The sequence below is a fragment of the Moschus berezovskii genome, chromosome 13 (genome assembly GCF_049115385.1).
Source record: "Moschus berezovskii isolate FMDL1 chromosome 13, NW_MosBer_1.0, whole genome shotgun sequence".
Classification (NCBI taxonomy): Eukaryota; Metazoa; Chordata; class Mammalia; order Artiodactyla; family Moschidae; genus Moschus; species Moschus berezovskii.
In genome coordinates, this window is record NC_142472.1 from 65,622,847 (window position 1) to 65,637,647 (window position 14,801).

The 14,801-nt window shown below is 53.2% G+C and overlaps 1 protein-coding gene across 6 annotated transcripts in view; it reads left to right on the plus strand.

Moving 5' to 3' along the window:
* The window catches only part of ATP7B (ATPase copper transporting beta), a 77,457-nt gene extending 66,498 nt beyond the window's left edge, over positions 1-10,959 (plus strand). For 4 of the 6 annotated variants that reach the window (XM_055426173.2, XM_055426174.2, XM_055426176.2 and 1 more), the window contains 8 exons: positions 88-270; positions 2,030-2,198; positions 3,566-3,712; positions 4,473-4,615; positions 5,991-6,194; positions 6,277-6,394; positions 7,712-7,814; positions 8,785-10,959. In XM_055426173.2, the coding sequence (XP_055282148.2) occupies positions 88-270; positions 2,030-2,198; positions 3,566-3,712; positions 4,473-4,615; positions 5,991-6,194; positions 6,277-6,394; positions 7,712-7,814; positions 8,785-9,058 (1,341 nt within the window). In that variant the 3' untranslated portion in view covers positions 9,059-10,959. The remainder of the gene's footprint in view (positions 1-87; positions 271-2,029; positions 2,199-3,565; positions 3,713-4,472; positions 4,616-5,990; positions 6,195-6,276; positions 6,395-7,711; positions 7,815-8,784) is intronic. The other 2 variants (XM_055426175.2, XM_055426169.2) reach the window with 1 other exon arrangement.
* The last annotated feature ends 3,842 nt before the right edge of the window (positions 10,960-14,801 follow it).

A 14,801-nucleotide genomic window follows, 5' to 3' on the forward strand; every position in this document is an offset into this window, starting at 1 on the left:
GGGTTGGGTGAAGTTCTGCCTTGAGCTTGTGAGGGCTCTGAGAGCCCCATCTGTGTTTGATCACTGAGATGTGGTTGTTTCTGGCAGATAAAGACCGTGATGTTCGACAAAACTGGCACCATTACCCACGGGGTCCCCAAAGTCTCGCGGGTCCTCCTGCTCGTGGACATGGCCGCGCTGCCCCTGCGGAAGGTGCTTGCTGTGGTGGGGACCGCGGAGGCCAGCAGCGAGCACCCCCTGGGCGTGGCGGTCACCAGATACTGTAAAGAGGTAGGTGGATGGGCGTCACTGGGCCCTCGCTCCCCCCGGCTCCCCACTCCCACCAACTGCCCCGAAAGACTCGCAGCTCCTTCTTCCACACACGCCTTTCCTCCTCGCTGCCCCTGGCCCCCCGAGCCGGCTGCTTCTGGCAGGGGGCCTTAGCATGTGTACTTAAAGAGATTGGCTCAGACGGTAAAGACTCTGCCTGCAATGCAAGAGACGCAGGTTCAATCCTTGGGTCGGGAAGATCCCCTGAAGAAGGGAATGGCAACCCACTCCACTAGTCTTGCCTGGAAAATCCCATGGACAGAGGAGCCTGGCGGGCTGCTGTCCCTGGGGTTGCAAAGAGTTGGACACGACTGAGTGACTGACACTTTCACTTTGGTGTGTGTGGTCTGGAAACAGCTGGGCAGGCCCCACTGGAGCAGCTCACAGCGGCGGGTCCCCTGTCACGTTTCCAGATGATCACAAAGCAGTTCAGTGTGCAGGGGCATTCCCTGAGCATCTGAGCTCAGGACAGTAAGAATTAATGAGGTGCGTGCTCTGCCTGCTGGGAGCTGAGGGTCGAGTGAGGAAGACAGATAAACGGATTCAGTGCTTTACGAGCATTTCTTGCAAAGGGACACAAAAATGGGTGGGGTGTCGGGGCAAGGGCAGGGGAAGTCCACTCCACGGGGACACCTGGGATGGAGGTGAAGCAGCAGAAGTGACCAGAGGCCTGTGGGTGTTGGCAGAGTTAGTGGCGAGCCATCACCCTTGATCTCTCCAGACAAAAGGGCCAGGTGAGCATTCTGTGTTTTCAATCTGAACATGGAAGCCCCAGGGGTGTGCTGGAACATCGCCCTGAACAACATGTAAACTGTCTGGACAGTACAATCCCCAGTAAATGTCGAAGGGTGACATGGCTGCCTTAAGGAAAAGCTGACAACTCTTCCCAGACAGGGAGTCTTCCAGAACTCTCGTGTTGTGTTGTGTCCTTTGTGTGAGGCTCGGCTGTTTCCTCCTGATGTTTCAGGAAAGATTCAGCTCACCCCAGGCCTCCCTTCTGTTCTGTTACCTGAATAAGCCCAGGTCCTTTCTCCTGCCATGTCGCCCCTTCCCCCCAGGGTCTGTGCATGGGCAGTTACCTCAGAAGAGTTAGTTACCGCTTGCCTATTCTATCGTTTTTATGAAATTATTTTCAGCATAAAAATAAAATCTTCCCCCACTTTGGCACCTTCAGCCCTGCCTCCCCCAACCTCTAATTGGAAGTGTTTGATGTGCATGGCCTTTCTTCTTTCTGGACCGCATCCTGTGCAGGATGCCCAGGCATCCAAACTCTAGGAGAGAATTTGTTGTTCAGTCACTCAGTCATGTCTGACTCTTTGCGACCCCATGGACTGCAGCACGCCAGGCTTCCTGTCCATCACCAACTCCCAGAGCTTGCTCAAACTCATGTCCATCCAGTCGGTGATGCCATCCAACCATCTCATCCTCTGTCGTCTCTTCTCCTCCTGCCTTCAGTCTTTCCCAGCATCAGGCTCTCTTCCAGTGAGTTGGCTCTTTACATCAGGTGGCCAAAGTTGAGGCTGTTTTAAGCATCTGTGTCAGATGACAGAAAAAGAGCTGCTGGCTTGAGTCCCTCTCTCTGCCTTTCTGGGAAGTTCTCCCATCGTCCCGCCCTTAATTCCCAGCAGCTGCTGCTCTCCCCGTCGCCCCTCACCCCACCTGTGTCCTGCCTCCCTCTCAACTCACCCCTGTTCCCTCTTCCTCTCCCCGTGTCCCCCAGGAACTCGGCACGGAGACCCTGGGGTGCTGCACGGACTTCCAGGCGGTGCCTGGCTGTGGAATCAGCTGCAAAGTCAGCAGCGTGGAGAGCATCCTCGCCCAGGGCGAGTGCCCACAGGGCCCACCGACCACTCACCTGAACAGAGTCGGCAGCGACCCCACAGAAACAGGTATCCTTGGCCTCCGTCTCCATCGCTCCATCTGCCGGGGGCTGGGTCCAACCACAGAGGGCACCACGCCAGGCTCACCCCGAGGTTCCTGCCTGCGGAAGGGTTGGCTTGAGGCTGGTGTGCCACCCATCTGCCTGCCAGGACAGTCTGCAGCTTTTCTCGTGTCCTCTGATGTGGCTCGATGCTAATAGCAGACAGAAGCGGCGTATGACTTAAATTCACAGAGTTTGCTTTTTGTTGTTCAGTCGCTCAGTCGTGTCCAACTCTGCAACCCCATGGACTGCAGCACGCCAGCTTCTCTGTCCTACACCATCTCCCGGAGCTTGCCCAAACTCATGTCCATTGAGTCAGTGATGCCATCCAACCATCTCATCCTCTGTCGTCCCCTTCTCCTCCTGCCCTCAATCTTTCCCAGCATCAGGGTCTTTTCCAATGAGTCGGAGTTTGCTTACCTGCCCCCGAATCTCAATTCTCCTCTTTCTTTTCCCAGGCCAGTCTTGCTTCTCATCAGCTACAGGGTAGACCGATGGGAGTCCTTTTGTTCTTGCTAACCAGGAAACCTCCACGTGGTCAGCTCTGATGGGATATGACGTATTTACGAAGCTAGCAGCAGTCAGGGACAGAGGATGGAAATGGTCTGCCTAAGGAAGAATGAACACTGGAGGGGCAGCTGCTTTTTGAATAATGGCCCTGGTTATTTAAAGAGTGACTTGCTAGCCATCAACATAAGAGTGGAACCAAAGCCTCCAACCAAAAAAAAGCCCGGGTTGAGTTTTGCTCCTAAGTATATTAGTAGTTAAATCTTGATTTAGATTTTGTTGTTACCCACCTTCTAGCAATTTAAAGCCCCTGATGGCCTTTCCTCTGCCTTCCAGGGACCTGCCTGTCAGTGTCCTCTGAGTTAGAGGTGACAGGGGCAGGGCTCACCGGGCCTTTTAGGAGGTGTTGCCTCACAGTGTTTCACACACGTGCGCTGGTGGTTGGCTGGTTCACCTCGTGTCGTCTCTACTGAGCCAGAGAGGAGTCTAGTCAATTCTTGCTTTTGGTGCTGAACACATAATTAACTGCTCTCATCCCTGTAGAAATAGGAGCAGACACCTCTAAAGGCCAGTAGGTACACCAGGCAGTATTTAATGTGTTTGTAACACCTTCACACACCTTAATTCACGCCACGATTCTGCATGCTAATTGTCTGTTTTCCCCCCCTGATCCTGGTCCTTCAATGCTGGTGTCGAGAGGTTCTTTCCAGGTTGTGGTTTTTCCAGAACTGTCAAGTGGACGTTTTGCTATGAGAAGGATCCCGTGGTCTTTAGTACTTTCTCACGGTGACCTTGGGCTCTATGGGAATAACCGCACCCTCTTTCAAGCAGATGCGGCCACACAGACCTTCTCTGTGCTGATCGGAAACCGGGAATGGATGAGACGCAACGGCCTGACCGTCACCAGCGACGTCCGCGACGCCATGACCGACCACGAGATGAAGGGCCAGACGGCCATCCTGGCGGCCATCGACGGTACCGCCCCTCTCCCCTGCCCTCCGCTTGTGAGGGAAGCCAGAGACGCCAGGCAGAAATCGAGTCTTCCTTTAAAAAAAAAAAGTTCCCCTCTGTTATCTTTAGTTCTATTTTCTCTTTCTCCCAAGTCCTTTAAACCCACCGCCCCCTCAGCTCAAGAGCTGGAATTGACTCAATTAAAAATGCCTCTCACACACCTTTATCCTCACGTCTCCATCACACCTCAGCTCCCGCACACCTTCCTGTCAGTCTCTAGAGTCCCTAAAAACAAAACTCTACGCGAGTGTTTTCTGTCGGAAGAGACGGAAAGGAAGGATGGATTTCCTAGCTGTTTGGACATTTGTCACTTTTTAAGTAGCATTTGTGGTATATCTCATGTTTTAACAGCTAACAGTTGTTGAGTTATTATGAGTCAGGCACTCTACAGAGCTATAGATGTTCCTTACAGCAAATGTGGAAAATTCCGAGAACATTGGAAAAAATGGAATGTCCCTCATTATCCCACCCTTCAGGGAGCCACTGTCAACTTTCTGATAGTCCTTCCAGACTTTTGTGTGCATCTAGAAATGTATGTAAATTACATACAGAAATGTATGTAAATTTAAAAAGCAAAATCAAAACTGTGTGTCCTGTTATATGACCTGGCACTTTGTTTTGGCCTGTGACATGGTGTTACAGACACTGTTCCCGGTCGCCAAGGCTTCCTTGCTCCTTGGCTGCCCAGGCTCTGGCGTGTGCTCACCCGCGGTGTCTCCGGCAGGTGTGCTGTGCGGTATGATCGCCATCGCGGACTCGGTCAAGCAGGAGGCCGCCCTGGCCGTGCACACGCTGAAAAGCATGGGCGTGGATGTGGTGCTCATCACCGGGGACAACCGCAAGACAGCCAGGGCCATCGCCACCCAGGTGCGGACCAGGGGCTGGCGTGTCTCCCACCTCGGAAATTACAGGCAATTTTAAGCTGGCAGAAACAGTTGGAGGAAAGGTGACTCAGTGATAAAGAGTCAGCCTGCCGGTGCAGGAGATGCAGCTTCCATCCCTGGATTGGGAAGGTCCCCTGGAGAAGGAAATGGCAACCCACTCCAGTATTCTTGACTGGAGAATCACATGGACAGAGGAGCCTGGTGGGCTACAGTCCGTAGGGTCATAAAAGAGTTGGTCACACGACTGAGCGACTCAGCAACAACAGCAGCAGTGCATGGAGCACTCAGCTTTGCTCTGGTCTTTTCTTTCTGCCGGGGCTTTCCTCTCCATGTGCTCTGATCTGCTCCAAGCCCACGGGGGACCACCTTGCTGCTGCCCCAAAGGCCACATCGCTGGAGCCTGGGTGCTATCATTCCTGCACGGCCGGCTGCAGCCCCAGAGAAGCAGTTATGGCGTTCTCTACTTCCCAGACTCTGCAGTGAGGAAGAAAGACCACGGCTTTAGGGCTGCGGTAAACACTCTTGCAGCCTTTATGTTAAGGGAGTGTTTTGCCACCCAGTTCTTCTCACGCCGCACCAGCTGGCTCCTGGGTCCCATCAGGTCTCCCTCTGCGCTTGGTTCTGAGTTTGCACCACAAGTGCAGCATGGCTGCCTGCCTGCTTGGCCCGCTTCACAGGGATGGCTCCAGTGCAGACTCCTGGCAGTTATATACCAGCCCTTCGGGAAATGTGTGTAAAGCTGTCTGCTTTTGAAAATGACTTGGTTCTTAGAGGGGAGCAGTAGCACCTGTCTTAGCCATCCTTCTAAGAGTACCCACTTTCCCTGGTTAAAGCTCATTCAGGCATTCAGCAAGCGCTTACTAAGCCGCACTGAGAGCATGGCCCTCGGGGAGCTCACAGTTCTGTTGGGAGGGTGACCAGGGGCGAGGGTAAACCATGTGCTGGGGGCTGCCAGCCTACCCCTCAGCCTGGCAGACAGGGACAGCTTTCAGGGGAGAGGAGGCCTGAGTCAGGGGTGTTCCCCAGTCAGAATGGGGAGGGCCGGGGAATGAGAAGAGCCCTTTGCAGGACCAAGCAGGTGACATGGCACCACCCGCAGGTGCCAGTGACGGCTGCTCTGGAGAGGCCACCGGGTCAGCATATGGAGAGGAGCACTGGGAGGGTTGGATGTGGAGGTGGCATTGGGACAGGAGCAGGGAGTGTGTTTGCTGTGTGCCCCAGAATCTGCAGGGCTTGCTGTGGGGTGGGGTGGGGCGGGGTGGGGCGGCTCCCGGGTTTCTGCTCCTGCTGCTGCCCCCTGGCAACCTTGGATGCTATTGTGTACTTCTTTATCAAGTGCTGTTTCCCTTTCTTTCTAGGTTGGCATCAACAAAGTCTTTGCGGAGGTGCTGCCTTCTCACAAGGTGGCCAAGGTCCAGGAGCTGCAGAACGAGGGGAAGAGAGTGGCCATGGTGGGTGATGGCGTGAACGACTCCCCGGCCCTGGCGCAGGCCGACGTGGGCATTGCCATCGGCACGGGCACCGACGTGGCCATTGAGGCGGCCGACGTCGTCCTCATCAGGGTGAGCTCGGCTGTGGCTCCCTGTCCCCACTGTCCCGTGGGTGACGGGCCCCCACCCACTCACCTGCGGTCCTCTCCCACAGAATGACCTACTCGACGTGGTGGCCAGCATTCATCTCTCCAGGAGGACCGTCTGGAGAATACGACTCAACCTGGTGCTGGCGCTGATCTACAACCTGATCGGGATCCCCGTCGCAGCAGGTAGGCCCTCACTGCCCTGTTCCCTCGACCCCAGCTGCAGCCAGAAGCCTCTGGAAAGAGTTAATTTGCTTATGTTCCGCTCTGTAAGTATCCAAAGGAAGAGGGCATGGGAGGGCATGGCAGTCAATACTCCGGTATTCTTGCCGGGAGAATCCCCATGGACAGAGGGGCCTGGCGGGCTATGGTCCATGGAGTCGCAAAGAGTCGGACACGACTGAGCACGAAAGATGAATGAGAAACTGCAGGGAGGAACCAGGCCTCCATTCACTCCAGGCCGCTCTGAAAAGCTGGCCAAGGTGCTTGATCCTATTTACCATGGCCTTGTTTTCCAGAACATTATTAAGACACACAGTCTGAAAAGTCTTCATTCTTAACAGTTATGGGGCACCTGCTACATGCTAGGCTCAGGGATCAATGCTTCAGAACTTTTATCTTAAGAATTAATTCCACCCAGGTTTTACCCTCACTTGGGAATAGTTATGGAAAGCGATGGATGTTTTCTGCTTCCTAGTCTCTCCCTCCCCCACTGAATCTTGTGTCACCAGACAGGGAGAAGTTCCAGACCCTCCTGCAGGGAAAACGTCTGTGTAGGCCAGGACCTATTTTTTTTTTTCCTTTCCTTTTTTTTTTTTTTTAATTGGGATCTTCCCAGATCAGGGATCAAGCCCGTGTCTCCTGCATTGGCTGGCAGGTCCTCTACCGCGGAGCCACCAGGGAAGCCTGAGACCTGTACTGAAACATGACTTTCCCACCGTGCGTGCCCCTGTTGTGCCCGAGCACCCAGCACTGCCTCACACGGTGGATCGGTGTGTCTGCCACAGCCTGGCTCTGGTAGATGCACTTCCTGCCCCAGAGCTGGCTCAGGAGCTCGTCCCCTCCCAGGCTTGTGGCTCTATCCCAGGACCTGGTCTCATCATGCTTTATCAAGTGCTTTGACGCCCTCGAGGAAGGACCTTCCATGTAGACAGGGACCGTGGTCGTTAGCATCTTGTCCCAATGCTCACAACTCCGAGGGGCCCCGGCTGCCCCCGAGGGTCCCTCGGGTGTCCTGTCCCCTGGAGCTTTCCCCAGACCAGTGATGCCACCTCTGGACAGTCCCAGGAAGGTCTGGACAGGTGGGGGACTCAGTCCCCTCGATGGTGCCCCCACTGCCCAGCTCTGAGTCAGCCTGTCTCAGCTCCACGAGCCCGTGGCCAGCACCCAGCAGGAGGCTTCTGAGCTGCCCGGAGGAAGACAGCATTGGGTGGGCAGCGAGGCTGGGCCCTCCTTGCTGTCTGCCCTGGGCCACGGCCTGAGTGTCGTCCTCCCCTCGGCCAGGTGTCTTCATACCCATTGGCGTCGTGCTGCAGCCGTGGATGGGCTCGGCAGCCATGGCGGCCTCCTCCGTGTCCGTGGTCCTCTCGTCACTGCAGCTCAAGTGGTGAGTCCCCATGGCGGGCCTGGGCTGGGGCGGGTGTGTGGCTCGCTCCCTCACCGGGAACACCTGCCACGGGCACAGTCAGAGGCCCCAAGCGTGGCCAAGCGTGTGTTTGTGTAAATGATTTATCCACCTCGAGCCAGCGATTTGCCACTTAGCAGTCACCACGCGTGGCTTGTTCCAATTATTCTGCTCGAGGGCTGTTTGTGTAAATATATGGTCATGTTCTGTTCTGTTCTGTTCCGTCGCTCAGTCGTGTCCGACTCTATGCGACCCCGTGGACTGTAGCCTACCAGGCTTCTCCATCCATGGGATTCTCCAGGCAAGAATACTGGAGTGGGTTACCATTTCCTTCTCCAGGGGATCTTCCCGACCCAGGGATCGAACCCGGGTCTCCCGCATTGGAGGCAGAAGCTTTAACCTCTGAGCCACCAGGGAAGCCCATATATGGTCATAGGATCCTGTTTTTTATCATTTTCCCTTTTATACAAGAGATGCTAATTCATGTTTTCATTTAACAAGAGTTAATAACAGCCTACTATGTATCAGGGGCTTCCCAGGTGGCTCTGATGGTCAAGAACCTGCCTGCCAATGCAGGAGACATAAGAGATCCAGGTTCGATCCCTGGGTTGAGAAGATCCCCCGGAGGAGGGCATGGCAACCGTCTCCAGTGTTCTTGCCTGGAGAATCCCGTGGACTGAGGAGCCTGGTGGGCTACAGTACTTGGGATCGCAGAGTCGGACACAACTGAAGCAACACAGGCACTATACTATGTACCCGGCATCTGGATTGAAGTTTCTAAATCAGGCAGAGCTGAGCCTTAGGAGTTAATGGCCTTTCCTTTAAAACCCACGAGGCTCTGATACTGCGTGTCAGTAGAAGACTCGATGAGAGGGCTGCATGGGGCTTATTAAAAGGGAAGGTGGGATGCTGTGCGTCCAGGCTCAGGCGCTCTTGGATCCCCGCCCTGCAGCTACAGGAAGCCGGACCTGGCGCGGTACGAGGCGCAGGCGCATGGCCGCATGAAGCCCCTGAGCGCGTCCCAGGTCAGCGTGCACATCGGCATGGACGACCGCCGGCGCGACTCCCCGCGGGCCTCGCCCTGGGACCAGGTCAGCTACATCAGCCAGGTGTCCCTGACCTCCCTCAAGTCCGACAAGATGTCCCGGCACAGCGGCGCGGCCGACGACAGGGGCGACAAGTGGTCTCTGCTCCTGAATGACCGGGACGAGGAGCAGGGCATCTGAAAGCCGCCGGGGGCCGGCCCCCGTGGCTGAGGCTCCGAGCCAGCAGCGGCAGCAGCAGGCGGCTGGGCCCCTCCAGGCCTGGGCGAATATTCTGGATTCCCTGCGTCCAGGGGGCGCGATTTCCCCGATCCCACGCGCTCGGGGGAGGCGTGCTTGCTCACGCCCGTGGGCTCATCAAACACCTTGCTGTGGCCTCGAGAAGAGGGTCAAGCCCTCCTCGCATCCCCTGCCTTAGCAATTGTGACACGGCCAGTCTCATCGGGTCCAACATCTTCGCCGCGCCCCTCCACAGAGCTCATAAAAACTTCGGGGCCTGGCTCTTTCTGACAGCACCCGCGTGCATCGCCTACCTGAGACCACCGTGTACCTCAGGTGCCCCCTTGTTTCCTGCTGGCGCCGTCTCTTCCTCCTCTGCCTTTGACGGTGGGAGTGGGACACCCTGTCATCTGAGGGCAGGGCTAACATCGTCACGTCCCCTCTGCTGCTCTCCAAGGGGCTCCTGTGCTCCTGCCTGAACCCCTTGCCCACACGACCGCCAGAGAGCCTGCCACGCTTCTCCTCGGTGACCAGAGGTCTTGGTTGCCCGCGAGCCGCTTCTCCCTAGAGTCCTGGCTTCTCACGTGTAATCCAGTGTGGTTGCTGACTGTCGCTGCCTAGCTGGGCTGAGGGTCTGAGAGCCTGAGGCTTGAGAAATTCGGCTTCCTGTGGGGTCCTGGGGGAGGCACGTGGTTCAAGATCTTGCTTGCCTGGTTTCAGGGGCTTCGGCTGCATAGCCTGCGGTGTGACAGTCACCTCACAGGGTCTGGCGTGGGGTTCAGGTCTGTGCTCCCCAGAGCCGTGCAGTCCTGGGGCAGTGAGACCCAAGTAAGAGGACACCCCAGCCCTCCACGCGCTTCGACGCCTGCACGTGGAGCTGGTGCCTTAGGAAGGGGGTGCCCACCACTCCCAAGGGAACGTCTGTTTCTAACTTTCAGTGGCCTTTATGGTTGCACGATAGTCAGAGGGACAGCAGTGGGCCCATGGCAGACTCCGAGCTTGGTGGTGATTGGCAGAGCCTGTGGGAGTCTGCTAATAGTAGCCAAATCTTAGACTAAGTGAGTAGAGCCTGTTCTCAGTTTCGAGGGGGAAGCCCTTATCACACACACTTTAGTTATTTATTGTCAGTTATTTTTCAGGGGGATATAAGCACTTTTTATCGCTTACCTCTAATCCTCACAACGAACTAGCAAAGTAGATATTGTCCACATTTTGCAGGCGGGAAACAGGCTCAGAGAGGCTAGTAATCCCTCCCAGGATCACACAGCCAGTGTGCATGCCAGAGCAGGGATCTGAATTCACAGCCACGGGCCTTGAAGTCTTTTCTTTAATTTGGCTCTACTGTCAATATTTTGTTTGATAAGAAGCAACAAGGAAAAGGCCCTTGTTCCTGGAAGAACAAAGCTGCCAGGTGATGTATTCGCTGAACTGGCTTGAAATGTGACCATGAGGTCATGTCACGTTGCCTTTGGATAGCTCCTTTCCATTTGCATATAATTGAGTCTGTGCTGTGTCTCATCCTCTAAACTCCACGTGCAGGGTGGTGGTGTGGTTTTCTGTTTCCAGTCTTCTTCCCTAGCCCCTTCCTCCTGTGTTCCCAATTGTGTCCTTTCTCTGCTCCCTGCTCCTGCTTGGGGAATGTTTCCTGTTTCCCCCCAAGGAAGCTAATCATTATCTAAAGAATCCAATTCTATCAGTTTTTCAAAAAGCTTTTAGGACCATAAATGTTATGTTTATAGGAACATGGAGATATTTATATAATTGTACAGAAGATAACCTTTTAGCTGTTCAAAAGTGTCAGGAATTTTTTTTGTTGTTTGTTTTTTTGGTCAGGAAAGAAGAATTCCTATTTCAAAAACATTCTATGCTATATTTAGAATAAAATTTCATTTTTTTTATTCATCTAAAAACCTGCCTGTGCCTGGCTCTGTGTGAGAGGGAAGTGTGTGTGGGCTGGTATGGTGCCGTCTTTGGGGAGAACTGAGGTGCTGGCTTTGCTCGGTGCCTTTTTTGTGGCAGAGATGGGTGCTGGGTGGCCAGAGCCGCCTGTTGGGCCATCCCAGCACTGTGTAACCTCTCCCCTCAGTGCCTGCCTCAGGGGTCTGTGGGGAGAGCTCAGGAAAGCGCTCCCTCAGAGTGTCAATGCCGCAGGTTCAGACACGGACTACTTTACCCCATCAGATGCTGGTTGAGGGTGATTGTCTACAAAAGCCTGTTCTCTGATGCACACATCTTCGTCAGGAGGGTGATATTTTGGGATCCTTGGCCCTGAAGGAGTGAGGTGGGAGGAGGGGTAGAAAAGTCTGGAACAAAACGCTCTTCTGGGAAGGCTCTGGAGAGATCGCGGGGTGAGTGGGGATGTCCTGAGTGAGCCACACCTAGAGGTGAGGCCACGGTGTCATTCATCATCCAAACCAGGACACTTTCAAGAGTGAAAGGAGGTGCTATTAATAATTACACCGGGAAACTGGCCTAAACTGGGACTACCCAGGCAAACTGAGGTGGTGGTCACCTGCCTTAAAAGGGAGACAGACATTGTGCGGTCGTCACTGACACACACAGTAGTAGCTTCACACACACCAGGGGTAGGTTTCGTGAGCATGCTGGTGACTTAATCCCGCATCGGGTGGGGGGAGCTCCCCCGCTGCCGCATCCTAGTACCAGCCCTTCTCTGCTGAGCCATCGAGGTGATGGACTTGGGGCTCAGTGTGATGCACAGCCGGAGAGTCTCGCACGGACTGTGCCAAGTGCCCTCCTGCGCCCTTAGGACTCCATGCCAGGTGTGCCAGGCCCCTCTTCTGGATGCCCCAGCTGTGGGGATTTCATGTCGTATGCACGTCCCATTGTGGAAAGGGAAGGTTGATACCACCTGAACAAGGGAGTCCATTTCTTTAGAAAACAGATTGTCTTATAAAACTTGAGCAAATTTGCCTGATAGAATTCCACATGCACCAGAATAAATCATAACATCTGTCCATTCCGGATAACTGTTCAGTCTTTAAGACCTCAGTGAAAAATTGTGAAAGGATCACTGTTAATATTTGTGTTAGTCTCTCAGTCGTGTCCGACTCTTTGCGACACCATGAACTGTAGCCCACCAGGCTCCTCTGTCCATGATATTTCCTAGGCAAGAATACTGGAGTGGGTTGCCATTTCCTTCTCCAGGGGATCTTCCTGACCCAGGGATCAAACTGAGGTCTTCTACATTGCAGGCTGATTCTTTCCCATCTGAGCCACCAGGGAAAGATAAGTGAAAAACTGTGATAGGATCACCTATTAAATGAACGTAATAATTCTAGTTTTTCTTTTTTTCTTAAATGGCACCTGTAAATTGACATGTCAAAATATAGTTCTGTTCCCAAATTGTTCTGCTAGCTTACGATGGAATAATGAAAATGACTTTAAAATTTTTTTTAATTTTGTGTGTTTATTTTTGGCTGCATCGGGTCTTAGTTGCAGGATGCAGGCTTTCTGTCGTCATGGTGTGTGGGCTGTTGCCCTGCAGCATGTGGGGTCTTAGTTCCCAACAAGACACTGAACCTGCATACCCTGCATTGGAAGGCAGATTCTCAACCACTGGACCACCAGATAAGTCCCCAAATGACCTTTATTTTAAGAAAATCCAGCATAAGCCCAAATCAGCCAATCAAATAGGTGAATTAGAAAAAGGTTATTTGAATTATAGGATTTTTTTTTTTTTGCTTTGAAAAATTCCTAATGATATATCAGCAGATAAGTTCCCTAATACATATAAAATTCTTCCCGAGTTAATAAACTTTTATACACAGACAGCCTTTTTATCACTGCATCTTTTGTTTTGAAAAAAGATGAGGTGTGCATATACAAAGAAATGCTTTAAGGAACCACTCTTGGTGACCCTCAGTTTCCCTTTCAGATTACCTTGATGTGTGGGAAAGCTGCGTGGGTGCTGGAAAGAATTGTGGAGCTCTTAGGAATGAAACCACCCTCCTTTCTTCATTTTCAACCTTAACTTGGGCAGAGACATGAACACCACTGTTTGGGTTCCTTCCAGAGCGAGATGTCTGCTTGTCTGCCATGTTCCTTTGTGTAGAGACAATGACAGAGGCTGAAATTACAGGATAGAACACGAGAGCGTTAAGTAATGCTGTGAAATCCCAGAGTCTTTTTACTCTGTTCAGAAAGATGGAAAACACAAACTGATGGAAGGCCATCCCAGGGCTAAATGAAAATAAGAACTGATGGAAATTTAACATCTTTTTCCTCCAAAAAGGAAATGGTGATTATTTCTTGCTGATATAAACATGAAACCACTTACAGGAATAATGTAAGCATGTAGAAATTTATCAAGGTGGGGAAGAGGCTATCATAATACTCCCACCCCACAAAAGGAAGCCCCATGGACATGATTTCTTGAGGGGTGTCCTTTGTGGGTAGACAGCACTGGGACACTAAAAGAGCAAAGCCTGCCTGCCCATGGGGGCCCCAGCTCCCTGATCACATTGTAACCATCTGAGCACGGGGGCTGTAGGAGTCCCGGGAAGGACCTGTTGTGAAACTGATCCCTTACCAGGTCCCAGTAAGGTCAGGGGACAAGCAACATTCAAATACTGTGGGCGCCATCATCGAGTCCATCACTGTCAGCTCAGCTGGCCCTCACAGTGGCCTTAGGAGCTCTTTACCTCCCTGCCCCATTTCAACAGTCAAGCTGACTGTCCAGGACACAGAATCCAGGTGGGTGTTTGAACCCACTCCCTCCAGCCACAAAGCCCTAGTTCCGTGTGCCCCTCTGGCCCACCCCCTCCCTGCAAAGGTGACTCTGGGTACTCTGTGGCAGAAGAAGCTGGGTTTCTTCCTCCACTCCTTGGTGCCGTGCTTAGGGCAAAAGAAGTGTCCTTTGGAGGGACCGTGTGGTTTCTCTCCAGGGCCACCAGGTGTCTCTCTGACCAAAACAACTTAGTCTGCAGCCAGAGCCCAATTTCTCTTGATCATTTTGTTTTGTTTTGGTTTGGTTTTTTGATGCATCTGGAAACTCAAACTAAGCGTCATCTTATTGAAAATGTGGGCGATGGGTCAGAATGTGAGGGTGGAGTTCAGCCCTGGCACTGGGTGCCTCTCCAATGGCGGCAGAGGATAACATGGTTGGATAGCATCACCCACTTGATGGACATGAATTTGAGCAAACTCCGGGAGATCGTGGAGGACAGAGCAGCCTGGCGTGTGGCAGTCCATGGGGTCGTAAGTAGTCAGACACAACTTAGCCACTGAACAACAACATGATGTGTTTATATCTGTCCTTGAAGCTCAGAGTTTCAGCGCCTCCTCAAATTTGCACTTAGCTGTGCAGAATATAGGGCTTCTCAGGTGGTGCTAATGGTAAAGAAACTGCCTGCTAAGGAGCCACAGGAGACTGGGGTTTGATCCCTGGGGAGGGAAAATGCCATGGAGTAGGAAATGGCAACCCATTCCAGTATTCTTGTCTGGAAAATTCCACGGATGGAGGAGCCTAGCAGGCTATAGTCCGTGGACTTGCAAAGAGTCGGATACAACTGAGCGCACACACATGGTGGGATGACTCAGCAGTGACCTCTGACATCTGTGCATGACTACTGCAGCTCCCCAGAGACTCCTCCTGTCTTTCTTTCTCCAAACTAGCCTCCCCTGCCCCTGGTCTGGCAGACACGGCAGCCCAGCCACGGTGGTCCTGAGTCTAGCCTGCTGGAGGGAG